The sequence below is a fragment of the Thalassophryne amazonica genome, chromosome 9 (genome assembly GCF_902500255.1).
Source record: "Thalassophryne amazonica chromosome 9, fThaAma1.1, whole genome shotgun sequence".
In the NCBI taxonomy this organism is placed as follows: domain Eukaryota; kingdom Metazoa; phylum Chordata; class Actinopteri; order Batrachoidiformes; family Batrachoididae; genus Thalassophryne; species Thalassophryne amazonica.
In genome coordinates this window covers 2,954,372-2,980,787 of record NC_047111.1, presented here as the reverse complement: position 1 = coordinate 2,980,787, position 26,416 = coordinate 2,954,372, and the positions used below count along the sequence as shown (strand labels likewise).

Genomic DNA, 26,416 nt, shown 5'->3' with positions numbered 1-26,416 from the left:
TAATTAACCTTAGTCTGTGAAGAAGATTCCCCATTTACATGAACAAATTGTAATATATTAGATAAATATGATTCAAACCACCGCAGCGCAGTGCCTTTAATACCTATGGCATGCTCTAATCTCTGTAATAAAATTTTATGGTCAACAGTATCAAAAGCAGCACTGAGGTCTAACACAACAAGCACAGAGATGAGTCCACTGTCTGAGGCCATAAGAAGATCATTTGTAACCTTCACTAATGCTGTTTCTGTACTATGATTAATTCTAAAACCTGACTGAAACTCTTCAAATAGACCATTCCTCTGCAGATGATCAGTTAGCTGTTTTACAACTACCCTTTCAAGACTTTTTGAGAGAAAAGGAAGGTTGGAGATTGGCCTATAATTAGCTAAGATAGCTGGGTCAAATGATGGCTTTTTAAGTAATGGTTTAATTACTGCCACCTTAAAAGTCTGTGGTACATAGCCAACTAATAAAGATAGATTGATCATATTTAAGATCGAAGCATTAAATAATGGTAGGGCTTCCTTGAGCAGCCTGGTAGGAATGGGGTCTAATAGACATGTTGATGGTTTGGATGAAGTAACTAATGAAAATAACTCAGACAGAACAATCTGAGAGAAAGAGTCTAACCAAATACCGGCATCACTGAAAGCAGCCAAAGATAACGATACGTCTTTGGGATGGTTATGAGTAATTTTTTCTCTAATAGTTAAAATTTTATTAGCAAAGAAGGTCATGAAGTTATTACTAGTTAAAGTTAAAGGAATACTCGGCTCAATAGAGCTCTGACTCTGTCAGCCTGGCTACAGTGCTGAAAAGAAACCTGGGGATTGTTCTTATTTTCTTCAATTAGTGATGAGTAGAAAGATGTCCTAGCTTTACGGAGGGCTTTTTTATAGAGCAACAGACTCTTTTTCCAGGCTAAGTGAAGATCTTCTAAATTAGTGAGACGCCATTTCCTCTCCAACTTACGGGTTATCTGCTTTAAGCTGCGAGTTTGTGAGTTATACCACGGAGTCAGGCACTTCTGATTTAAAGCTCTCTTTTTCAGAGGAGCTACAGCATCCAAAGTTGTCTTCAATGAGGATGTAAAACTATTGACGAGATCTCACTTACAGAGTTTAGGTAGCTACTCTGCACTGTGTTGGTATATGGCATTAGAGAACATAAAGAAGGAATCATATCCTTAAACCTAGTTACAGCGCTTTCTGAAAGACTTCTAGTGTAATGTAATTTTACATAATTATTGTATGGCCTTGCCTTACAATATAAAGCGCCTTGGGGCAACTGTTTGTTGTGATTTAGCGCTATATAAAAAAATTGATTGATTGATCAATTATTATATCATTTACTAACAGGGACTTAGAAGAGAGAGACCTAATGTTTAATAGACCACATTTAACTGTTTTAGTCTGTGGTGCAGTTGAAGGTGCTATATTATTTTTTCTTTTTGAATTTTTATGCTTAAATAGATTTTTGCTGGGTATTGGTGGTCTGGAAGCAGGCACCGTCTCTACGGGGATGGGGTAATGAGGGGATGGCAGGGGGAGAGAAGTTGCAGAGAGGTGTGTAAAACTACAACTCTGCTTCCTGGTCCCAACCCTGGATAGTCACGGTTTGGAGGATTTAAGAAAATTGGCCAGATTTCTAGAAATGAGAGCTGCTCCATCCAAAGTGGGATGGATGCCGTCTCTCCTAACAAGACCAGGTTTTCCCCAGAAGCTTTGCCAATTATCTATGAAGCCCACCTCATTTTTTGGACACCACTCAGACAGCCAGCAATTCAAGGAGAACATGCGGCTAAACATGTCACTCCCGGTCCGATTGGGGAGGGGCCCAGAGAAAACTACAGAGTCCGACATTGTTTTTGCAAAGTTACACACCGATTCAATGTTAATTTTAGTGACCTCCGATTGGCGTAACCGGGTGTCATTACTGCCGACGTGAATTACAATCTTACCAAATTTACACTTAGCCTTAGCCAGCAGTTTCAAATTTCCTTCAATGTCACCTGCTCTGGCCCCCAGAAGACAATTGACTATGGTTGCTGGTGTCGCTAACTTCACATTTCTCAAAACAGAGTCGCCAATAACCAGAGTTTGATCCTCGGCGGGTGTGTCATCGAGTGGGGAAAAACGGTTAGAAATGTGAACGGGTTGGCGGTGTACACGGGGCTTCTTTTTAGGGCTACGCTTCCTCCTCACAGTCACCCAGTCGGCCTGCTTTCCCGGCTGCTCGGGATCTGCCAGAGGGAAACTAACGGCGGCTAAGCTACCTTGGTCCGCACCGACTACAGGGGCATGGCTAGCTGTAGAATTTTCCACGGTGCGGAGCCGAGTCTCCAATTCGCCCAGCCTGGCCTCCAAAGTTACGAATAAGCTACACTTATTACAAGTACCATTACTGCTAAAGGAGGCCGAGGAATAACTAAACATTTCACACCCAGAGCAGAAAAGTGTGGGAGAGACAGGAGAAGCCGCCATGCTAAATCGGCTAAGAGCTAGTAGCTGCGCTAAGCTAGCGGATTCCTAAAAACACACAAAGTGAATAATGTGTAAATAATTTAGAGGTGATTCAGCAGAGGGAGTGCTTTAGTTAAGGCATGTGAAGATTAAACTGTGAAACAAATCGTTATCTAGGTAACTAGATCAATCTAACTGCGCAGATTAACAGCTAACAGATACAGAAAAACACTGCTGTGCTCCGGAACAGGAAGTGATACAATACCGCAGTGAGAGCCAACCACCAGTAGAGGCCTATAGATTTTCTATTGAGTTCAGGTATGGAGACTGGCCAGGCCACTCCAGGACCTTGAAATGCTTCTTACGGAGTCCCTCCTTAGTTGCCCTGGCTGTGTGTTTGGGGTCATTGTCATGCTGGAAGACCCAGCCATGACCCATCTTCAATGCTCTTACTGAGGGAAGGAGGTTGTTTGCCAAAATCTCACAATACATGACCCCATCCATCCTCCCTTCAATACTGTGTAGTCGTCCTGTCCCCTTTGCAGAAGAGCACCCCCAGAGTATGATGTTTCCACCCCCATGCTTCACGGTTGGGATGGTTTTCTTGGGGTTGTTCTCATACTCTAAACATGGTAAGTGGAGTTGATTCCAAAAAGCTCTATTCTGGTCTCATCTGACCACATGACCTTCTCCCATGCCTCCTCTGGATCATCCAGATGGTCACTGGTGAACTTCAAACGGGCCTGGACATGTGCTGGCTTGAGCAGGGGGACCTTGCTGCCCTGCAGGATTTTAAACCATGACAGCATCATGTGTTACTAATGTAATCTTTGTGACTGTGGTCCCAGCTCTCTTCAGTAGTGATGGGATGAGGATACCTCAAGGAGTGTATTGACACACTACACAAACTGTGTTGACACTGTTGACACTGTGTTGGTCGCTCAATAGTGACCCCTGCAGTAGTTATAAAACCACTGCAGGTAAATAAGATGGAAAAGTTACCATGCTGCAAACGCAACATCAGCCTGTGAAATAGTTAATCGCCAGTCCTCTATCTAAAATATGATCTCATCATTGCATAATTTCATGTGCTCAATATGTGTGTCAAGTTAAGCTGTTCATGAGAAGAGTTTAAAATTTGCTTAAAACCTTGTTTGTGTAAATGCTAAACTGATTTGGTTTGTAAAATACAGCAAATTTGTCTAATAAAATTCAGTTAAAATTTGTAACTTGTGTATGGAAATTTATTAACCTAAGTGTTAAAGCATACAAATAAGACTGAAAATAGATTCATTTATGCATTTTTATTGAAGAACAAAGGTTTCTGAAGTGTCTTTGCTCCAAGGCGATTTCTCCTCTTACACACCAGTTCCCCTGCCTTAGAAAAAAAACTCTTTCACAGGGTACAGATGAAGATGGTGAGCATAAAAATTTCAGTGCGAGTTGATAAAGGTGTGTATATGTTTTCTGGTTATTCTTCCCGTATTGTAAAGGAGTACAAACATATCTAATTGGAAAAATCACAGTAAACAATGCCGAGAGGAGAAAAAGATTTATCTTATTTGGCGTCAAAAGATCAAAATTATTCCAGACTGGGGAAACGTCTTTGAACGTGCCATGAAGTCAGTGGAGCAAGGTGAGGGCAAGCAAAAATCCACCAGCAAAACTCCATCCAACAAATCCGCAACATGTCGATAGTTTGTTTCCTTATAAACACAATTTGGCGCGGCGTAGCCAAACGACAGTTCGGTACGCGCGATACGCGCACCGATACGGGGTTTCACTCTTGTGTGCTCGGCACAGTGTTGACGCACCAGTGTTATTCATCCCATCACTACTCTTCAGGTCACTGACCAGGTCCTCCTGTGTAGTTCTGAGCTTTCTCAGAATCATCCTTACCCCACAAAGTGAGATCCTGCATGGAATCCCAGACCGAGGGAGATTGGCAGTCATCTTGTGTTTCTTCCACTTTCTAATAAATAATCAGAACAGTTGTTGTCTTCTACCAAGCTGCTTGCCTGTTGTCCTGTAGTCCATCCCAGCCTTGTCCAGGTCTACAGTTTTGTCCCTGGTGTCCTTAGACAGCTCTTTGGTCTTGGCTATGGTGGACAGGTTGGAGTGTGATTGATTGAGTGTGTGAACAGGTAACAAGTTCAAACAGGTGCAATTAATACAGGTAAAGAGTGCAGAATAAGAGGGCTTCTTAAAGAAAAATTAACAGGTCTGTGTGAGACAGAATTCTTGCTGGTTGGTAGATGATCAAATACTTATTTGCAGCAGTAACATACTAATAAATTATTTAAAAAAAACATACTTTGTGATTTCCGGATTTTTTTTTTAGATTATGTCTCTCACAGTGGACATGCACCTAAGATGAAAATTTCAGACCCCTCCATGATTTCTAAGTGGGAGAACTTGCAAAACCGCAGGGTGTTCATATATATATATATATATATATATATATATATATATATATATATATATATATATATATATATATATATATGTACACACACACACTATTTCTACCTCATTTTCTTACTTCATTGTACTGTTACAAGTTATATTATTGTTGCTTATCCTTGCACACGCTGTTGATGAACATTTTCCTCTACTTGCACACATCTCGTGTGTTTTTTAAGAGCTGACGTAACATGTGAATTTCTCCTCTGTGAGATCAATAAAGTTTTATGTTATCTTCTTACAATGGTCAAAGCCTGTGCAGTATGTCCCAGCGACGTTATGGGAAACACACAACATGCAGCTGAATGTAAATGATAAATGGGCTGCATTTATATCATGCTTTTCCATCTGCATCAGATGCTCAAAGCACTTTACAATAATGCCTCACATTCACCCCAATGTCAGGCTGCTGCCATACAAGGTGCTCACTACACACCGGGAGCAACTCGGGGATTGCCCTTGCCCAAGGGCCCTTAGTGATTTTCCAGTCAGGCTGGGATTTGAACCAAGGATCCTCTGGTCTCAAGCCCAACACCTTAACCACTAGACCATCACCTCCCCTGTAAACATATGTATGAATGAATGTAAAAATATGCCGGCAGTGTGTGACTAAAACACCAACAAGTTAAACGTTTAAGGCACAGTGGACACAGACACTGCGACGTCGACTGGTGCCAAAATTTGAAATGTCACCTACAAGCATTTTTGAGTAAAAGTTGGCAAATAGTGTTACTTTGTCAATTTGGGTGTGCTCTGATGACCTTGAGAGGTCACTGAACTTTGTACCTGTTGACCCGACCAGAAATCCCACTTTGAGTATTTATGATCAACCTGACCTTATTAAAAATGCACAAGATGCAAAGATAATTGTCCAATCTTCTAGATTTGAATACTTCAAATTCTAATTACCAACTTTTCAGGATGTCCGTGACCTTTGGTGACCTTGAGACGTCGCTGACCTTTTTGAATTGCCCCCTTCAACTTAATTTGTGCTTGCAACATTACAATTTTTTACAAATCAAAATGTTGTTTAATGTCACACATTCTGGTATCATACATTTTCAATACACAATCCTGGTATGATTTCATCAGTTTGGAAACTTATTTGACCCCTGGTGACCTTGAGAGGTCATCCAACTGAAGCTCATAATGTTGTTCACTGTGTTGTATTTTCTACAGACAGATTCACGACAACTCCATGCAGCGGTGCACTGAAGCTTGTTTTTCTTGCATGTACAATTATCTCTCATGCAATGAGTTGTACATCAACAGGGAACTAAACTGACAAGCCTCTGTGGTGCAGAAACAATGGAAGTCAGAACTGGTACCAGTGCTCCATTTTTTGGTTTCCATGCCGTGGATTGTGGTTGCTGTTGGTCTGCTTGGTTCCACACAGCTGCTTGGTAATGAGCTCTCTGTATGTGAAGTGACAGGGCATCATGAGTCGGTGGAAAGGTTTCCACCAAATGTGTCTGAGTGAAAAATGTCGCCTGTGCTCTGTCAGATGAAACAAAGTCAGTCTTGAAGACTTTGCAGATGAATGCCTCTGCATCTGCAGTGATGTGGTCACTGAGATTCCCTTTGCCGAGACATGACAGCAGGTTGCAGCACTCCTTGAACGTCTTAAAGCAGGATTACTTGCTATGACCAGCAAGAAATGGTGTGGTGTCACAGCCTGTGACAGCATGAAATGCTGGAAGGGCATCGAGACATCATCTGCAACTGCATGAATGGGGATATACTTCAGTTTCTTTGCTGTTCCTGTTTTCATCCAAACCTTCTTGCAGGACATCTTGTTGAAGTGGGTCAGCAGCAAAACCAGGACATCTGTATCATGAGAGGCAACAAGACCTGATGCCTGGCTCTTGATGCAATGCAGCACCATTCTTGTGTCAGCTTCTTCATGTTTGGCCTCCAACTCCTGTGTGTTGATGTAACCAGCAGAGGATTCCACCTGTTCCTCACCAGTGAAACCACCTACAACTGTGATGACTTTGTCCTGTGGTGCCTGCAGCAACAGTTGCTGGGATAGAAACCTTGCCAAATCTGCCTTGTTCTGATTGTGTGCCATCAAATTGTCCCATTTCAAGGGCAAGGGAACGTCTCTGCTTTTGATCTCACTTCGTAGAGAACTGGACAGAATATCTACACGGGTACGACAATAATATACACTATAAGTACCATACACACCAGCTATTTACTGCAATAAACGACTAAGAACACCAAAGCACTAGATTGCCTTTTTACATATGTACAACACGGGGCAGAAATACCCAGAGTACCACAGAAGAGTGCAAGTCACAGACCCTGGTTGACTAGGTCATTTCTAATTTCTGCAACTGTGAAAGACTTATGTAGATATGAAATGATAATCAAAAGCCCTCTTGAATAAGGCTATTTCTTGGTAACTCAATTAGTGCAATAACCACACATTACCATGTAAATATTGGGAAAATCTTGGAGAATCAATCAATCAATCAATTTTTTTATATAGCGCCAAATCACAACAAACAGTTGCCCCAAGGCGCTTTACATTGTAAGGCAAGGCCATACAATAATTATGTAAAACCCCAACGGTCAAAACGACCCCCTGAATCAGGAGAGATTCCTCGTGGTGTGCTACAGGAGCAACAGAGTCAAAGGGGATTTTCCAAAGGTGAAATTGGGTCAGACGTAGGTCGGTCCTGACTGACGAAATAATGCAGAGGGATCTTAAGGTATGTGGTCATTTTGCAGCTGATTACAAAGCCCCTGCATTTACAAACTACAACATTTTCAGATTAAGGAAATTACATAAGGCAGAGGTTCCTGTTAGCCTGGCAGCCGACCAGGCCAATAATACTGGGGGGAAACACTTTTCAGAGACAGATATATAATGCAAGGCAAAAATATCAACTGTATGAATCACATAAAATTTCAAATGTTCCAAGAAAATGTGTTAGAAAGCTGAAAGAAAAGCTCACCTGGTTGGACGTGCTTGTCTGTTTTTGCATCAAAGACCTGTCAGTAAGAAAAGAAATGCTGAACACCAAAACATCACTCAAACAAAACCCACTTCCACAGTTCACATATTCATCATGATTAATTTATTTCATTTATTTTTATTTATATAGCACCAAACCACAACAAAGTTGCCTCAAGGCACTTCATATGACAGGTCGAACCTTACCAACGCCCCTGAGCAAAGGCATGTTATGTGGTTGATAATATCAGGAGGTTCTACAGTACATCTGGAAAGTATTCACAGCACATCACTTTTCACACATTTTGTTATGTTACAGCCTTGCTTCATTTTTCCACTTAAAATTCTACTCACAACACCCCAAACTGCAAAGTTATTAAAAATAAAAAAACTAAGAACTCACATGTACACAAGTATTCACAGTCTTTGTTCAATACTTTGTTGATGCACCATTGGCAGCAATTCCAGCCTTAAGTCTTCTTGAATATGATGCCACAAGCTTGGTGCACCTATCTTTGGGCAGTTTGGTCCATTCCTCTTTGCAGCACCTCTCAAGCTCCATCAGGTTGGATGGGGAGCGTCGGTGCACAGACATTTTCAGATCTCTCCAGAGATGTTCAATCAGATTCAGGTCTGGGCTCTGGCTGGGTCACTCAAGGACATTCACAGAGTTGTCCTGAAGACACTCCTTTGATATCTTGGCTGTGTGTTTAGGGTTATTTTCCTGCTGAAAGATGAACCGTCGCCCCAGTCTGAGGTCCAGAGTGCTCTGGAGCAGGTTTTCATCCAGGATGTCTCTGTACATTGCTGCATTCATCTTTCCTTCAGGTGCCTTTTGTCAAAATCTTGGTGGGCTGCCATGTGCCTTTTATTAAGGAGTGGCTTCCGTCTGACCACTGTACAATACAGGCCTGATTGGTGGATTGCTGCAGAGATGGTTGTCCTTCTGGAAGGTTCTCCTCGCTCCACAGAGGAATGCTGGAGCTCTGACAGAGTGACCATTAGGTTCTTGGTCACCTCCCTGACTAAGGCCTTCTCCCCCGATCGCTCAGTTTAGACGGGCATCCAGCTCTAGGAAGAGTCCTGGTGGATCTGAACTTCTTCCATTTCCAGATGATGGGGCCACCGAGCTCATTGGGACCTTCAAAGCAGCAGTAATGTTTCTGTACCCTTCCCCAGATTTGTGCCTCCAGACAATCCTGTCTCAGAGATCTACAGACAATTCCTTCGACTTCATGCGTGGTTTGCGCTCTGACTGTCAACTGTGGGACCTTATATGTAGACAGGTGTGTGTGTCTTTCCAAATCATGTCCAATCAATTGGAATCATCTCAGGTGGACTCCAGCTAAGCTGTAGAAACATCTCAAGGATGATCAGTGGAAACAGGAGGCACCTGAACTCAATTCTGAGCTTCATCGCAAAGGCTGTGAATACTTATGTACAAGTGATTTCTTAGTTTTTATATTTTTAATAAATTTGCAGAAAAAACCAAACTTTTTTCACATCATCATTATGGGGTATTGGGTGTAGAATTTTGAGGGGACAAAAAAATGTTATCCATTTTGGAATAAGGCTGTAACATAATGTGGAAAAAGTCAGGTGCTGTGAATACTTTCTGGATGCACTGCATCTCACTGTGACCTTGAAATTGACCCCAGGGTCACTGCAATTGCCTGGTGTCAAGGGACCACCAGAGTCCATCCTTATGCTAAATATGAATGAAATTGGTGAACTGGTTCTTGAGATATCACACTAACAATGATGGCAATGACAATATCCTGAATATCTCACTGTGACTTTGAAATTGACCCCAAGGTCACCGTAATTGTCAGGGGATCACCCAAGTACACCCTTATGCTAAATACGAATGAAACTGGTCAACTGATTCTTGAGATATCGCACTAACAAGCGAGGATGGACAAATGGACGGACATGCTGATCGCTACATCCGCTCGTATTTCATACCAGGAGGGAGATAAAAGCAGAATCAGCAATATTTTCTGGCTGGCACAGATTATGAATTTGGTAACAAACCAAGCCGAGTACTTGCTCAATTGGTGCAGGACAAGGCAGGGTTCCATGCAATACCCTGGTTTCAAGATAAGAAGGGATAACAACACTTTGAAACCAAAATCATCAGTAAAATGATGGAGTTCTACCAAAAATTATACTCATCTGAGTGCCACAACAAATCAATCCTAAGAGAAAAAGCTTTTTGACCAAATTAAAATAAAAGTGTAATGATTCATTCAGTGTGCATCGATTCAACTGATGGGTAAAAGCGTGACCGTATCACTCGCTGCGTGCTTGCACCGATTTTTTTCCGAGACACACTGAATGCATCATCCCTGATTTGCGTTTTGTTTTGAACATGGACGGAACCCAGAAAGCACATTTCTACCACAACAAACATGAAGGTCCATGAGCGGCTGGAGATTTTTGACGCACCTAAAACATTTAAATCAGGCGTTTGGAGATACTTTGGCCATTTTAAAAAAGACGGGAAATGCAGGTCTTTTGTAAAGAATGCCGTGCTGCTAAACCGTATGGCTGCCGCTGCTCCACTCACATATGCCTCAGATTGTAAACCTCCAGCAAAACTCTGGTGAGAAAAGTATCTCAAATTACTTTGCCGAGGTGGTGCTCTGTCAATGAGTGACTTACTTTAAAAGACATGTCTCAGGTTTTTTTAACGTCTCAGTTTGTAAGACAACATAAAAGTACTCATGACTGTAAGTCTCTCTGCACACGTGCTAATAATTAGTGATCTCTGATGTATTTTATTCCTCTCACTCTGAGCGTTAGCAGGTGCATTTCCAGAAAACATTTCACTTGGCGATTTTTGGCATTTTTCAGTGTGTGACGCACTTATTAAAAAAACAGAAACATCCCAGTGACCGACAGAGGGAAACAAACCTGCTCCATCCAAAAATGAAGCGTCTAAGCTGCCGTTCGAAAGTGATGGCTCGGATTTACAGACAGGACTTACTGGCACATAAGCCAATAAGTACCAGCCCTCCTACAATGAAACCAAATATAAATAAATCCTTGACGTCCTCCACAGAGAATGCCACAAAGCATGCGACACGCCAAGTCTCCCAGGAGTCAAGAACATAGCCAGCAGGGTAGGTTCCATCTGGGCATGCAGGGTGCCCCAGCCCTGATCTCCTTGTTGAAAAAATGGTGTCAATAGCGTTCAGAGACCAGCTGATCAATTCCATGGTTAATCCAATATATTATGAAGAATTCACAGTCTGGTGAAGTAGGGTCTTGAAGGTTGGAGCAGAGATAGAGGAGAGAGGAGGAAATGCGACCGCTCTCGCCAGAGTCCCAAGCAGTGACATCACACTTATGTCAACTTTGAAATGAATCTGTGCCGCCGTTCTTAACGTTATCAGCTGCATTCCAATGAAGCGCATGCTGGGACGCTTCTAGTAGCTACGTCACTTGCCGGAAACACCCAAGTACTCATGAGTACTTTGTTTTCAGATGCCTCCATAGCCGTTTGCTGAGAATGCCGTATAACCGGTCATGGCAGTGCACAAAGCAATCCCGGCGGATCATCGGATGGCCACTAACAGCCAAAATCTAAAGTGTTATGATTTTGGTGCGACATGTCCTTTAAGTCACTCAAAGTGATGCAGTCTTACTGTTCAAGTTCTGACTTTGTGATGAAACAGGTTCCACATATGAGGGAACTGATTCCTGTTCCTTAACGCTGAATCCGGTAAATTTGCTGCTTATAAGGAGTAAAACAAATCCTCTGCCTCTAGTCGAAGAAGAATACCATAGTACCATACTGAATTGCAGCTTCTTACTTTCTATTTAAGTTTTTGGTATAATTTATTTGCATCATATTAAATCACATCGTATCGCACAAAATCGCATTGTGAGGAACTGAATCACCATCAAATACATATCAAATCGGGAACAAAGGTGAATCGTATCGCACAGGTATTGTCATGTATCGCTATATGTATCATATCGCTGGCAGTGTATCGAGATGCGTATCGAATCGTTGTCAGTGATGAGATTCACATCCCTACTGTAGGCCGATCAAAGCCCAAAAGGTCCTGGAGACCATGAAATCCCTACAGAGCGGGAAGGCTCCAGCCTCTGATGGGCAGAAGTAAGTCATTTCTGTTTCTCCACTGTTTTCCACTCGTACATTTTATGCCGATGCCCTTCTGGACAACTCCACATTACGTGGCAGATGAGCAGGACTGGGGCTTGAACCGGGAACCTTCTGAACTGGAAACAAGCACAGTACCCGCTTGGCCACCACCCCTGCCTCTAACGGGTGTGGGCCTGAATTTTGTAAAAAGATGGTCTACTTAGTGGCAGGCCCTTTAACTAACATGTTTATGGGCTCATTTGAAGGGGGCATCCTTCAACCAACTTTAAATCTCACCCATCTCTCTCTGATTTTAAAGAAACATAAACCTCCTGATATTTGTACATCTTACAGTGCCTTAGTAAATGGCTCAGTGTCAGATGTTTTCCCTTTAACTGGAGGTACAAATAAGGGCTGTCCCCTCTCCCCTTCATTATTTGCACTTGTGCCCAAGCCACTTGAAGATATAACCCCAGTTCCAATGAAGTTGGGACGATGTGTAAAATGTAAATAAAAACAGAATACATCCATCCATCCATTCCATCCATTTTCTTCCGCTTTATCCGGAGTCGGGTCGCGGGGGCAGCAGCTCAAGCAAAGCCGCCCAGAGCTCCCGAGCCACACACACCTCCCCCAGCTCCTCCGGGGGAACCCCAAGGCGTTCCCAAGCCAGCCAAGAGATGTAGTCCCTCCAGCGTGTCCTGGGTCTTCCCCCCAATGGGACTTGCCCGGAACACCTCTCCAGCGAGGCGTCCAGGGGGCATGGAAAAACAGAATACAATGATTTTCAAATCCTCCTCAACCTATATTCAATTGAATACACCACAAAGACAAGATATTTAATGTTCAAACTCATAGACTTTGTTTTTGTGCAAATACGAGGTCTGTTAGAAAAGTTTCCGACCTTTTTATTTTTTTCAAAAACCTGATGGATTTGAATCACGTGTAATTGCATCAGCCAAGCTTGAACCTTCATGCACATGCGTGATTTTTTTCATGCCTGTCGGTTGCATCATTTCCTTGTAAGCAGCCTTTGTATGAGGACGTGTGCTGTGCGCTCTGCGGATTTTTATTGCGAGGAAAATGGCCGAACGATTGGAGCAACATTATTGCATCAAATTCCGCCAGAAACTTGGCGACAGCCAGGTGGAAACCATTCGGAAAATTAAGACGGCTTTCGGAGATGAAGCTATGGGCGTCACACAGATTAAGGAGTGGTACAACCGAGTTAAAGACGGCCGCACAGCCGTGGAGAGCACGCCGCGCTCCGGCCGGCCATCGACATGCCGAAATGACGAGATCATTTCCAAAGTGCACGCTGTAGTGATGCGGGACTGTCGAGTGACCATCAGAGAAATTGCAGAAGAGGTAGACATTAGCAATTTTTCGGCACATTCAATTGTTACAGAAGATTTGGGCATGAAGAGAGTGGCTGCGAAATTCGTGCCGAAGTTGCTGACGGCTTCCGTGTTGAAGTCTCACAGGACATGCTGGACTCCACATAAAGTGATCCCAGCTTTATGGACACCATTATCACCGGTGATGAGTCCTGGGTGTACGGGTACGACCCGGAAACCAAATTCCAGTCATCACAATGGAAGCATTCCACGTCGCCACGACCGAAGAAGGCTCGCCAAGTGCGCAGCAACGCGAAGGTGATGCTGACTGTTTTTTTTACTCTGCGGTGCGTACTCGTGGTGTACCACACCGCAGGGTCAAAGAATAACGAAGGAGTACTACAGGGATGTCCTCCATCGCCTCCATGATGCTGTACGGCGCAGGAGACCGGAGTTGTGGGCCACAGGAACTTGGTGCATTCATCACGACAATGCTCCAGCACATTCCTCGAACTTAATTCGGACTTTTAGACCAAAAACCAAACTCATGTGGTTCAACAGGCTCCGTACTCTCCTGACATGGCCCCTTGCGACTTCTGGCTGTTCCCAAAACTTAAAAGACCATTAAAAGGAACGCATTTTGAGACGAGGGAGGACATTATGGCTGCAACGACGGCGGAGCTGCACTCCATTCCGAAAGAGGCTTTTTTGGAATGCTTCCAACAGTGGCGACACCGCTGGGAGAAGTGTGTGGAGTCCCAAGGAGAGTACTTCGAGGGTGATTAGGTTTCCAACGCTCCAGGTAAGCCAGTTTTTTTTCACCGGCAAAAGGTCGGATACTTTTCTAACAGACCTCGTATTTGCTCATTTTGCAACCTGTTTCAAAAAAGCTGGGACAGTGGTATATTTACCACTGTGTTACATCACCTTTCCTTCTAACAACACTCAATAAGCGTTTGGGAACTGAGGACACTAACTGTTGAAGCTTTGTAGGTGGAATTCTTTACCATTCTTGCTTGATGTACGACTTCAGTTGTTCAACAGTCCGGGGTCTCTGTTGCTGTATTTTGCGCTTCATAATGCGCCACACATTTTCAATGGGCGACAGGTCTGGACTGCAGGCAGGCCAGTCTAGTACCCGCACTCTTTTACTACGAAGACACGCTCATGGGTGCTGGTGAGAAAAATTTTTTGACTGAACATTTTTTGGCTGTGGACGGTTTGCGTGGCGAAAATGCACAATACGAGCACCGCAGGCGCAAAGTGTACTGGTGGGGTCCGGGGGCAGTAATTCCCCCCCGGAGTTAAAAAAAAAATGGTGCATTTTGGTGAATTCTGGACACACAATTCTTAATTAGAAAAATAACTTTTTCTCAGTGATTTTTCTAAATAAAAAAGTGTATCTCTGACTGCAAAAAAATTTGTACACTGTGATACTTACAAATTTTTCACTGGCACTATAACCCAATATATAATACAAAAATATCAAAGTACATCCAACTAAATCTGTTTAGAAAATTTTATATGTAATAATAAAACCTCAGTTCAACCATCATTCTCATCAAAATATGAGATCAAGGAAAAGTTAACTATATGTACATATTTTCCTTTTTCTGCCAATGATGCATTTTTGGAATAGTAGTAACTTCTGTTAGCATTGTTCCAGATGATTCAGTTTCTTGTGATTTTTAATATCTAATGAATTTAAATTGAAATAAATTAGCAACATGAATACTACAGGATTGACAGCCATTAAAACTTATGATCATCTGACTTCAGTTCTCTTTGATATCATAGTTTTTCATTTATCTGAGCCTTTAAATCACTTGTGAAGTGTTTGATTTTCCCTCGAGTATGCGGTTCTCAAAAATTGTGTCACCATCCATCAAAACTCTAGGCTATGGCTGTGATTGGTGAAACTGGGCATAGTGCAAATTTTGTCTGTTGGATTAGCAGCAGGACATAAAAGAACCTTCTTCAAAAACAAAGAAGACTAAATCCTTCTCTGTTCCTCTCAAACCTCACCCTGTGCAGTACAAATCTTAAAAATTCAATGTGGTTAAGCCTGATGTCTTTTACCATAACAAAAGTGCACAAAAACCGTTGTCCCTGCTTTTGACAACTTAAATTATTTTGCTCTTTTTGCAAATGATTTTAAGAAATCTCACCTCATAAATCGACGTACGTATACTGTCAAATGCTGTAAGGGTTTACTGACCATTATCTTGATCTTACAGGCAGGTTCACTGGCGGTCAGTCAGCTCCCTCTATTTAATTCACCTCGTGCTTAAAGATCAATACCATTAGTATGACATTAACCAGCATTTTACACACAGGGTCAAGACTGCAAACATTAATATCAAATGTAAAATGTGAACAGCTCAGGTTTAGCCTCATTTACAGGCCTGTGAAATGAAAACTGTGAAATCCAAGGAAAATTTACAGAGGGTCTGGGGGGCACAGGTACAATGACAATGGTTTTCTGAAGTGTTCCTGAGCCTACACGGTAAGATCCTTAACACAATGATGTCGGTTTTTAATGCAGTACCTCCTGAGGGATCGAAGGTCACGGGAGTTCAATGTTGGTTTTCAGCCTTGCCGCTTACATGTAGAACGTTCTCCAGATTCTCTGAATCTTCTGATTATATTATGGACTGTAGGTGATGGAATTCCTTGCGACTGAACGTTAAGAAACATTGTTCTTAGACAGTTGGACTATTTTTTCACGCAGTTGTTCACAAAGTGGTGATCCTCACCCCATCTTTGCTTGTGACTTTTGGAGATGCTCCTTTTATACCCAATCATGACACTCACCTGTTGACATGACAATTCACCTGTTCACCTGTGGAATGTTCAAACAGGTGTTCTTTGAGCATTCATCAACTTTCCCAGTCTTTTGTAGATTTGATTTGATTTTTGTTGCCCCATCCCAACTTGAGCAAATATTTGCACAAAGACAAAGTTTATCAGTTTGAACATTAAATATCTTGTCTTTGTGGTGTATTCAATTGAATACAGGTTGAAGAGGATTTGAAAATCATTGTATTCTGTTTTTATTTACATTTCACACAACGTCCCACCTTCATTGGAATTGGGGTTGTATTAGGGTCCATCAAGGGCTATCTGGTGTGAAGAGCGGAGAAAGTGAATATAGAATCTCACTCTATGCTGATGCTGTATTACTGTTTCAAAAAACACTATCTCCATTTTATTACCATTCTTCAAGGAAAGGACCTGCCATGCCCGTATAATATAAGTAAGTATAATAATACGTATAGTAATAAGTAAGTATAAGTTGGCTTAAATACTTTTTACATGAAAGCCCCTGTGGAAGTCTGGTGTTGTGCCCCTCTCTCTCTTTTCAGCCTTATCTCAGCGGACACAGGTGAATGACCAGCAGAGAGTAAAAACAACTCGATCATGGTGGAAATACAGAATCTGGTGGAGTAACTCAAAACATAGTGGCTGCAGAGATTTTTCATTTGGGTTGCAACCTTGAAGAAAAAGCTTTGCCTCCAGTCACAGGAAGGATGAGTGGTATTCAAAGGGACTAAGACTTGTTTTTGATTTATTTGAACATGGTAATTTCATGTCATTTGAACATACTCAGAATAGCTACAAAATACTACATAACCATTTCTTTGGTTTTCTCAGAGTGACACATTTTGTAAAATCATACCTTATGTTCCCAAATAAATAAACCAATGTTAAGTCCTGTTGAGACCTCCCTTCATTTTAACTGCCTTTAAAGTCAAGAAATTAATTTCTCTTTTTAATGGAAAAATAATCTCTTTAACGTTAACCATTAATGTTGACAGAGCCATGGAGCTATGGGAAAGAGATTTGGGGGTGGAGCTAAACGCAGAGACGTGGTCAGATGCTTTTGTATTTGCAAGAAAATATTTTCATGTCAATACAAAATTTTACAGAGTGCACTCCTCACTTTTTTTTCTTTTTTTTTTTTTACATGAAATTAAGCCCCAGAGTTCACCACTTTGTATGAAGTCTAACAAAGAAATGAGGAACATTCTTAACATTTTTCAGCAGTTTCAGAGAAGATAGGCGACCCACAGCATCAACCCACTGAACCTTTGGTTCAGGTGAGCTAAAAATTCAAAAAACATCAGATTCCATTTCTGAACTTGTTGATTGCTACCCATGTAGTAAATTTCAGCTTAAATGATACATAAATGGCTGACAAACGGCATATATGCAATTTTCAAGATGGCCAACATGGTGGCCAGATTTGAAATCAGATCTGAACACCTGGAACAAACTTTGGTGTCCACATGGGTAGGAACATGCAGTCGGAGATGTTTACACACGCTGACGGGCAGACGGCCCACAGCATCAGCCCACTGGACCATCAGGTCAGCTAATTTAAATTAAACTCTCTTACATTTACAGTATTTTCTGGCGTATAAGACGCACCAGTCGAAACCTTTTTAAGGATACTCTGGGTATACATCTGCTTACTGAGACCATCCACTAGGTGGCGCATCATTGTGTAAGACTGTCATCACTCGTGAAATGAAGTGGATGAATTATTACTTCACATCACCAATGTTCAGTTATCACCTTTAGAGCTGAAACAACTAATCAAGTTAATCGATTAAAATCGATTATTAAAATAGTTGTCAACTAATTTAGTCATCGATTAGTTGCTAAATAACTTTGTTTTACCGCAAATGTTTCATTTCTTCCATATAATCAACCGAGCTTTGCTTTGAATCTTGAACCAATAAAGGAGTGCTTCGAGCTGCTGCTTCGTTGGTTTCATTTGTTTTATTTCGCTTTATCTTAATTTTTCTCCACTAAAACCCTATCGAGCATATGTCTGTGAGGAATATTTACTTTTTATGTTAAACTGACCTGTTATGATCTTCTGAAACAGTTGACAGATATATTTTATGCTAACGCCAATGCTAACATGTTAGCATGTCTATGCCGTTTTCAATGTTAAAGTTAGCATTAGGCTGCTACAATACAATTTTAGAGAAAGAGACATGAGTCACGTGTGTTATTGTGAAATGACCACAGTTTACAAGTTATACAGAGAATGTTGCACATATATTGAGTCAAGCTACAGTTTTTGATTTAGGTTTTATGGTTCAATGGTTATGCTAATTGCTCATTTGCAGCAACAAAAATACCTCTTTTTTTCACCATATATAACATTTGTATGTTTCAATGTTTTATGGCAACTCAGCACTTTGATAAAGCAATGTCATTTGAAATAATTACTTTTGTTCTTTATTATAAACTGTTTTATTCTTTATTATTTTATATTTCAACAGCCAAGGGACATTTGATGATTTGTTGATTTTCAAGTATTTTAAGTTTTCAAATAATGTTCTGTTGTTAAATAAATGGAAGGAGAGAAAACTGTTTCCCTGGCACATTTTTAAAAAATTCCCCGCTAATCCGATTAATTGTGTTGAAACCCCATCAGATTAATCGATGATCCAAATAATCGTTTGTTGCAGCCCTAATCACCTTCAGAGAACAAAAAGGACTCCAACCCGAACGGCTGCCTTTACAGGATGAACTCAAATCCTCAGACGGAATCCTCTGGCATTATGCTACAATGATCTGCTCATTAGTGGTCAACGCAGAGTCACCAATCAGACGGTGCTCCTATAATCCAGGGGACACAGACTGACTGACCTTAGACTGTTGAGCCGGACCAGCTGCTCGCTCAGGCTTGGCAGCTTTCTCAGGTTGTTGGTGCAACTCTGCTCCACTGGTACCACCAAACCTAGAAAGGCACCCTGAACTTGAAGACCAGCAGGGATCACATCGACCAACGTGTATGAATAAGACAGCACATACCCTTTACTGTGTCGTTTCTTCAAATGCGCACCTGAAAGGAAAGCACACGGACCACTTTCACTCTAAGTGGACAACAGCTACCCACTCTGACCCGTCGTGCACACAGGCCCGGCCCGTCGTGCACACAGGCCCGGCCAGTCGTGCACACAGGCCTCGTGCTGCTCAATGACGTGAATTCAGTGAAAATACCTTTTTTGGTTTCAGTCACTTCAGCAATGAATTTCTGGTGCTGTTGTTCCAGGTCTTTGATTCCTATGTGGTCGTCCTTGCAGAGGCGCTGGGCTAAAACGTTGGCGTCAATGGCCATTTTAACCTCTCCCAGGAAGAACAGCGCCTCACAGTAACGGTAATGGCCCTGAAAACAGACACGTGCACGCCTCCATTTCATTACCACCTCCACTCACTGCCAACTGCCTAAAACATTCACTTGATGTCTGTGGGTTAAAGGTCAAACTGCTGCACTTAGCTTTTTTTTTTTTCCTGCTGAAGCTCATCACTCAAACCATGACACCCCCCCCCCCCACCACCACCACCACCACTTAAAACAAAAGACTTTGATGCTTCTGTTTTATCAGAGTTTAGCAGAAGATGATCAGGTGACATCCAACACCTGAAACCTTCACACTGTGTGTGTGTGTGTGTGTGTGTGTGTGTGTGTGTGTGTGTGTGTGTGTGTGTGTGTGTGTGTGTGTGTGTGTGTGTGTGTGTGTGTGTGTGTGTGTGTGTGTTCAACTGCAGCACTGGCTGTGCTGTGTGTGTATTTTTCGTGTATAATTTTGGCATCTGTTGATCCAAAGTAATTAAATCTTGTGCACTAACAGTCTTCATCGCAATTAGAGATGCGCTGTACGCAGGCGGCACGCTGGAGGTTCTGAAGCGTCCTGTTTATGCTGACAAAGAGAAACCAGCAGCTGCAGCCAATCAGGACCACGAGTGAGGAGTTCTTGGGCCTCGACCTTGACCTTATGTCAAAAGATCAGAATGGATAAATCTCAGAGCACTGCCGTTCCACGTCTTCTGTTTCTTGTGGGAGCACTGCAGCGCCACATACAGGCCTGGCATATGTAGTGTGTACACAGGCATTTCTTGAAATGCTGCCGTTTACGGAACACTTTCTGAACAAGACAAAAGAAAATGATCATGATGGCCCAAACCACCAGCTCTGCTACGAGCCCACCCACCAAAAAACCCTGTCAGCCTGTCCCTGAGTGTACACCCAGGTACCCGGCAGAGGAGCCTCGTGTCCACCGTTTGTATCCACGGCCTTGCTCTTTTGGGCAGTAACCTTTTTCCAGAACCATAGGTGAAGACAGGAGTGTAAATTTTGAAATATTACATGCAATCTGATGCAGTTCATGAACTTAATGAGAGCTGCTGTTCAGTCCGAGTGTAGTCATGAAAGCTCATGCTGGCCAGAAGGTGGACCTGTAATACACAGAGTGTCACATGGGACAGAATACGGTGTTATTACCGTTTGATAAGACCACATGCTTGCATTGGACTGTTTGTGTTTAGTCTCCAAACATCTGACTACAGTAAACTGTGCTTTAACGGCGCATGTCTTAACATGGATAAAAATAAAATTAGACAACTACAGTTGCACCCATCATTCATTAACTGTCATCAAAATCACTTTCAGGTCTCAACACTGATTTTTATTCTTATTCACTTAGATAAATGGGAATGGGAATAACAACCAGTGCTGACGTCAGCATTTCTGGGATAGTGACCTTGGGGTAATTTTTGATCCTACATTGTCCTTTGGCCTCCATATTAGAAATATTACTAGGACTGCTTTCTTCCACCTGCAAAATATAGCGAAGATTCGTCCCATCTTGTCTATGGCTGATGCTGAGACCCTGATCCATGTGTTCATCTCTTCTAGATTGGACTACTGCAATGTTCTATTTTCTGGTTTACCGCAGTCCAGCATTAGGGCTCTCCAATTGGTTCAGAATGCTGCAGCCAGACTTTTGACACGAAGCAGAAAGTCTGACCACATTACACCCATTTTGGCGTCTCTTCACTGGCTTCCTGTCCCAGTGAGATCAGATGTTAAAGTTCTGCTACTAACCTATAAAATTGTTCATGGACTGGCACCTCCCTAACTAGCTGACCTAATTAAACCTTACGTACCAGCCAGGGCTTTACGTTCTCAGGGTGCAGGACTACTTTGTGTTCCTAGGGTGAATAAGAAGTCTGCGAGTCACACAGCTTTCTCTTGTCGTGCCCCTGTTCTGTGGAATGATCTCCCTGCATCAATAAAACAATCAGATTCTGTGGAGACTTTCAAGTCCAGACTTAAGACACACTTATTTTCCCTTTCATATGGCTAGCATACTGGTGCAGTATGCAATGCATTTTTTGTCTTTCTGATGCCTGATTCTGTTTTTTCCTCTGTTTAAGGTGCAGCTCCATCCAGAGATGGGAGTTGTGTTTGTGTTGGCGACCCTCCTGTCCTGTGCACCAACAGGAATTCTTGTGTATTCGTCTGTGAATTGTTCTGTGAATTGTTCTGTAATTTATGTTTGTAGCATGGCCCAAGCAGAGGGTCACCCCTTTGAGTCTGGTCTGCTTGAGGTTTCTCCCTCAGAGGGAGTTTTTCCTTACCACTGTTGCTCTGGGGGTTGGTAAGGTTAGACCTTACCTGTGTGAAGCGCCTTGAGGCAACTCTGTTGTGATTTGGTGCTATATAAAGGAAATAAATTGAAACTGAATTGAAATTAAATTGAGTGACAATTTCGGTTTAGTGCAAAATGACACTTAGATTAACATTTGACGTCTATGAGCGTGTTCAAAGTTGATCATTCTTTCCACATGAATATTTCAGGCTCATGTACCAGAAGAAGCCGTAAAATTCTGATTTGGCATGCTCAGACAAAACACAACTAAACATATCGGGTTTACATGAACACAGACTTAAGTTAAGTTCATTACAGAGTTTGATCCATTTGTGTGAAATAACCTGGATGTCAACTGACAATGAATTCATGGAAAATTTTGCTGCCTGTGACATTAACAACACGATATAACAGTAAGATGAAAGACTTACTGGGGATGTGAGGGTAAAGAATGATTAAAAAAAAAAATCGGTATAAAACTGTTCTGATCTGTAGAAAACACAGTTTTTTCATGGGAGCACCAGTTTAGAGGGTGAACAAACATGGACAACAAGCAGCTCGCTGTAGCAGCTGTTTGTGCAGATATCTGCTCTTTCCATTAACAGGAAAAACAAGTATGGGTCAAGTCATTGAGGAGTCTTGGTGTTTTTGGAGGAGTTCTGATAATCCCGTTGGCTACTTCCCATCTTCTGGTGCATTTCCTGTGGACGGACAGACGGACCAACGGACCGACCGACAGACAGACAGACAGACCGACAGACAGACAGTTGTACCTTGGCCCAGAAGGGATCTATCAGAGTAGCACGCTTCCCATCACCAACAGCTTTTCTGGGTGAGAGAAAGAGAGAATTACTGCACAGACATCAGTAGTGGAACAGCAGTATACACACTCCACACTACAGAACTGCCCCAGGTCCTGGATGTTAACCAGAGGCAGATAACAGGTCCATCTCTCGAAAGTAACCATCTGCACTACAGTGTTGCAGTTAGGGATGGGTATTGATAAGATTTTATCGATTCAGCTTATCAATCCGATTCCTTATTGATTCCCTTATCAATACCTCTTGTGAATTTACAAAGTAGGCTTTACAGGTTTTCTATGTCAACAACATGTTATTAAGTCTTAAATTAAATAAATAAGAGGTCTGTTAGAAAAGTATCCGACCTTTTTATTTTTTGCAAAAACCATATGGATTTGAATCACGTGTGATTGCATCAGCCAAGCTTGAACCTTCGTGCGCATGCGTGAGTTTTTTCATGCCTGTCGGTTGAGTCATTCGCCTGTGAGCATGCTTTGTGGGAGGAGTGGTCCAGCCCCCTCGGCGGATTTTCTTTGTGAGGAAAATGTCTGAACGGCTGGAGCAACGCTGCATCACATTTTTCCAGAAACTGTGAGTGACAGCCAGGTGGACACCATTCGGAAAATTCAGATGGCTTTCAGGGACGATTTTATGGGCATCACACAGATTAAGGAGTGTTACAGCCGGTTTAGAAAGACGGCGCACAATGGTGGAGGGTGCGCCGCGCTCCGAGCGGAGATCGACAGGCTGAAACGACCAGATCATTTCCAAACTGAATGCTGTGTTGATCCTGGACGTCGTCCGACTACCAGAGAAATGGTAGAAAAGGTGGACATCAGCACTTTCCCGGCACATTCCACTGTTAAAGGAGATTTTGTCATGAAAACAGGAGCGGAGGAATTTGCCACGGAGCTGCTAATGGCGCAGAACGAAAGCACCTCCATGCTGGTCTCACAGGACATGTGACATGCCCAGATCTTCGATAATTTCTCGGATACTCACTCGACTGAAAAGCCACCCAAAGCCGTCTGAATCTTCCGAATGGTGGAAGAGCTGGGCATGTCCCGTGAGACTTCCAACACAGAGGTGCTTTTTGTTCTGCGCCATTAGTGGTTTCGTCCTGACACGCGAATTCCGCCACACGTCTTTCATTACAAAGTCTCCTGTAACAGTGTAATGTGCCGAAAAAGTGCTATGTCCACCTCTCTTGCCATTTCTCTGGTAGTCAGACGACGTCCCGGATCAACACAGCCTTCACTTTGGAAATGATCTGGTCGTTTCAGTCTGTCGATGGACGCTCGAAGCGTGGCGCGCCCTCAGCTGCTGTGGGCCGTCTTTAATCCGGTTGTAATGCTCCTTAATCTGTGTAATGCCCACAAGATTTTCACCGAAAGCCATCTGAATTTTCTGAATGGTTTCCACCTGGCTGTCTCACACAGTTTCTGAAAACATTTTGATGCAGCAAAGCGGCAGTCGCTCAGCCATTTTCCTGACAATGAAAATCCGTTGAGGGGGCTGGACCACTCCTCCCACAAAGCGTGCTCACAGGCGAATGACGCAACTGACAGGTGTGAAAAACTCACGCATGCGCACGAAGGTTCAAGCTTGGCTGATGCAATGACACGTGATTCAAATCCATATGGTTTTTGCAAAAAATAAAAAGATCCGTTACTTTTCTAACAGACCTCGTATGAAATTGGTTACTAGATCCTTAAACTCTGGACATAAATAAACTCTACATGGTGGAACCTTGATCTCTGGACGTAAATAAACTCTACATGGTGGAACCTTGATCTCTGGATGTAAATAAACTCTACATGATGGAACCTTGATCTTTGGACATAAATAGAAATAAATAAAAGCTGTAGTTTTTGTCAAAATCATTTCCTTTCAGACATTACTGCCATGAATGTCACTCCATACCTCTGAGCTGAGCTCTTGCAGCCGACTGTGCTGCACGTAAGGATGTAATTCATAAAGAATGCAGGACATCTCATTTTAGAGGAAAAAATGTTTTAGTCGATTGTAATTTATTGTCTCTATTACAGTGTTTGGAAAGAGGTGTAATTTGATTTAAAGCAGTTATTCGCTTTGAAGTTAATTCTGACCAGACTTTAACTCGAATCAGCAGAGAGCCGTGCAGTGTTTGGAGCTGTGCCAACGGAACAGAGGACCATTCGATTGACATAGTTTAATGGCTTTGAGAGGGGTTAAGAACCAGAGTTGCCACTTCTGAAGAGCAGCGAATCAAAGAACCAACAAAGCAGCAGTTCGAAGCACTGCTTCACTGGTTCACACTTAGAGTCGCGCTGCAGAAGCGGTTGATAACAGAGCTGCTGCAGGGTCTGTAACAATCAACGTAGAGGAATGATCATTTTCCTGACAAACACCCTCAAAAGCAACGGCCGCTCTGAAAGACCGATAAGGGAAACGTTAAGCAAAAAGACTACTGATATCGGTGGATCGAATCATTTCTTAACAATACCGGAAAAGAACCAGTTCTTGATACTCGAGTTGCAGTGTATTATTTTTACTCTTCTACGGGTCTTTAAATGCACCTCTGGAGGGAAAAAGAAGCCTTTTCCAGCTCAGGACACAAACACAGCACATGGCTAAAAGGTCACAGCCATCACACTAACAGTCAGCGATGTTTTATTTCTACATGTGTCTGAGAACACGGCCTAAGTTTATCAGATTTTGTTCAGACTATGTTCCTCTTTGGCTTACTGTTGTTGGTACTTCGGCCTAAGCAGATAGTCACATCACTGAGTCTTCACCCATATAAAATGAAGCCACCCAGAAGAGGGAAAAGTTGCAGTTCTTTGACTGGCCACTGGAGGCTGGTCCAACAAAGCTGGTGTGCAGGTGGCAGCACGGATCACGTGACATGTGGTCACGTGGCCATACTGGACGGCAACTTACTCCTTGTATGAAAGTCAAATGTGCTCTTTATTTACAACACAAATTACATCAACATGGCGTTTCATTGCTGGGCACACGATGGCGTGAGCTGTCAACAAAAGAGCTCCAGAGCACATTTTTGTTTTCCCACTGATAAAGAGCGTGTGAAAAGTGACGGTTTTAGAGTTCTCCATCGCATCTTTTGCCACTGAACTTGATTATGCTTTTTCTGGACTCATTTGTTCCTCGACGAGCTCTTCTGTCTACAATCACCTCAAACCAAAGGTAAGGTGGACAATTTCCTACATGAACTGCGGGTCATTTGAGCAACTATTAAAACATGATGAGAGAGGAAGGAGTGAATCCGTGAAAGTAAACCCCAGCCTTTTACGGTGTCCTATACAGAAGCACGTCAGACCGCGGTCCCGTGTGTGAGCACGGGTTGAAAAATTAAATAACAAACGGCCGGTCTTTTAATCACTGAAATACGGCACTCACGTTCCTGGAATCGACGTGTGTCAGTGGTGAACTTTACTTACTTACCTCTGTCACTGAGCACGTCCACACTGATCTGTCCGGTACACGTGAGTGGTTTTTAATGGAAATGAATTGAGATCGGACAGGAAGTGGTGGGCACAGTTCCGCTAATCCGCTAACAGATAATTATCAAAGAATGTTTTCATCATCGGATTAGTTTTTCAGATAACTTTGAAAACCATCACTGGACCAGTTATCGTCGATAAGTTTTGGTCCGATAATTTTTAGATCTTCACAAACGTAACTTTTTGTAGTAGATACGCAGTTCTATCCTCTAAAAACAGAGAAGAGCTGGTTCCAGAAGAAACCGTTCTATCCTCTGCAGGCAAAGGAGAACTGGTCATAGAAAAGAAAAAAAAACATTTCTTTTGACCCCATACTAAT

At 42.5% G+C, this 26,416-nt stretch overlaps 1 protein-coding gene across 1 annotated transcript in view; it reads right to left on the bottom strand.

Moving 5' to 3' along the window:
• ttc3 (tetratricopeptide repeat domain 3) overlaps nucleotides 1-26,416 on the bottom strand; it is a 190,832-nt gene that overhangs the window by 98,084 nt on the left and 66,332 nt on the right. Inside the window, exons 11-15 of the mRNA XM_034177494.1 lie at nucleotides 22,568-22,622; nucleotides 19,363-19,528; nucleotides 19,174-19,204; nucleotides 19,009-19,099; nucleotides 7,892-7,928 (exon numbers count right to left, since the gene is read on the bottom strand). Of these exons, the coding sequence (XP_034033385.1) occupies nucleotides 7,892-7,928; nucleotides 19,009-19,099; nucleotides 19,174-19,204; nucleotides 19,363-19,528; nucleotides 22,568-22,622 (380 nt within the window). The remainder of the gene's footprint in view (nucleotides 1-7,891; nucleotides 7,929-19,008; nucleotides 19,100-19,173; nucleotides 19,205-19,362; nucleotides 19,529-22,567; nucleotides 22,623-26,416) is intronic.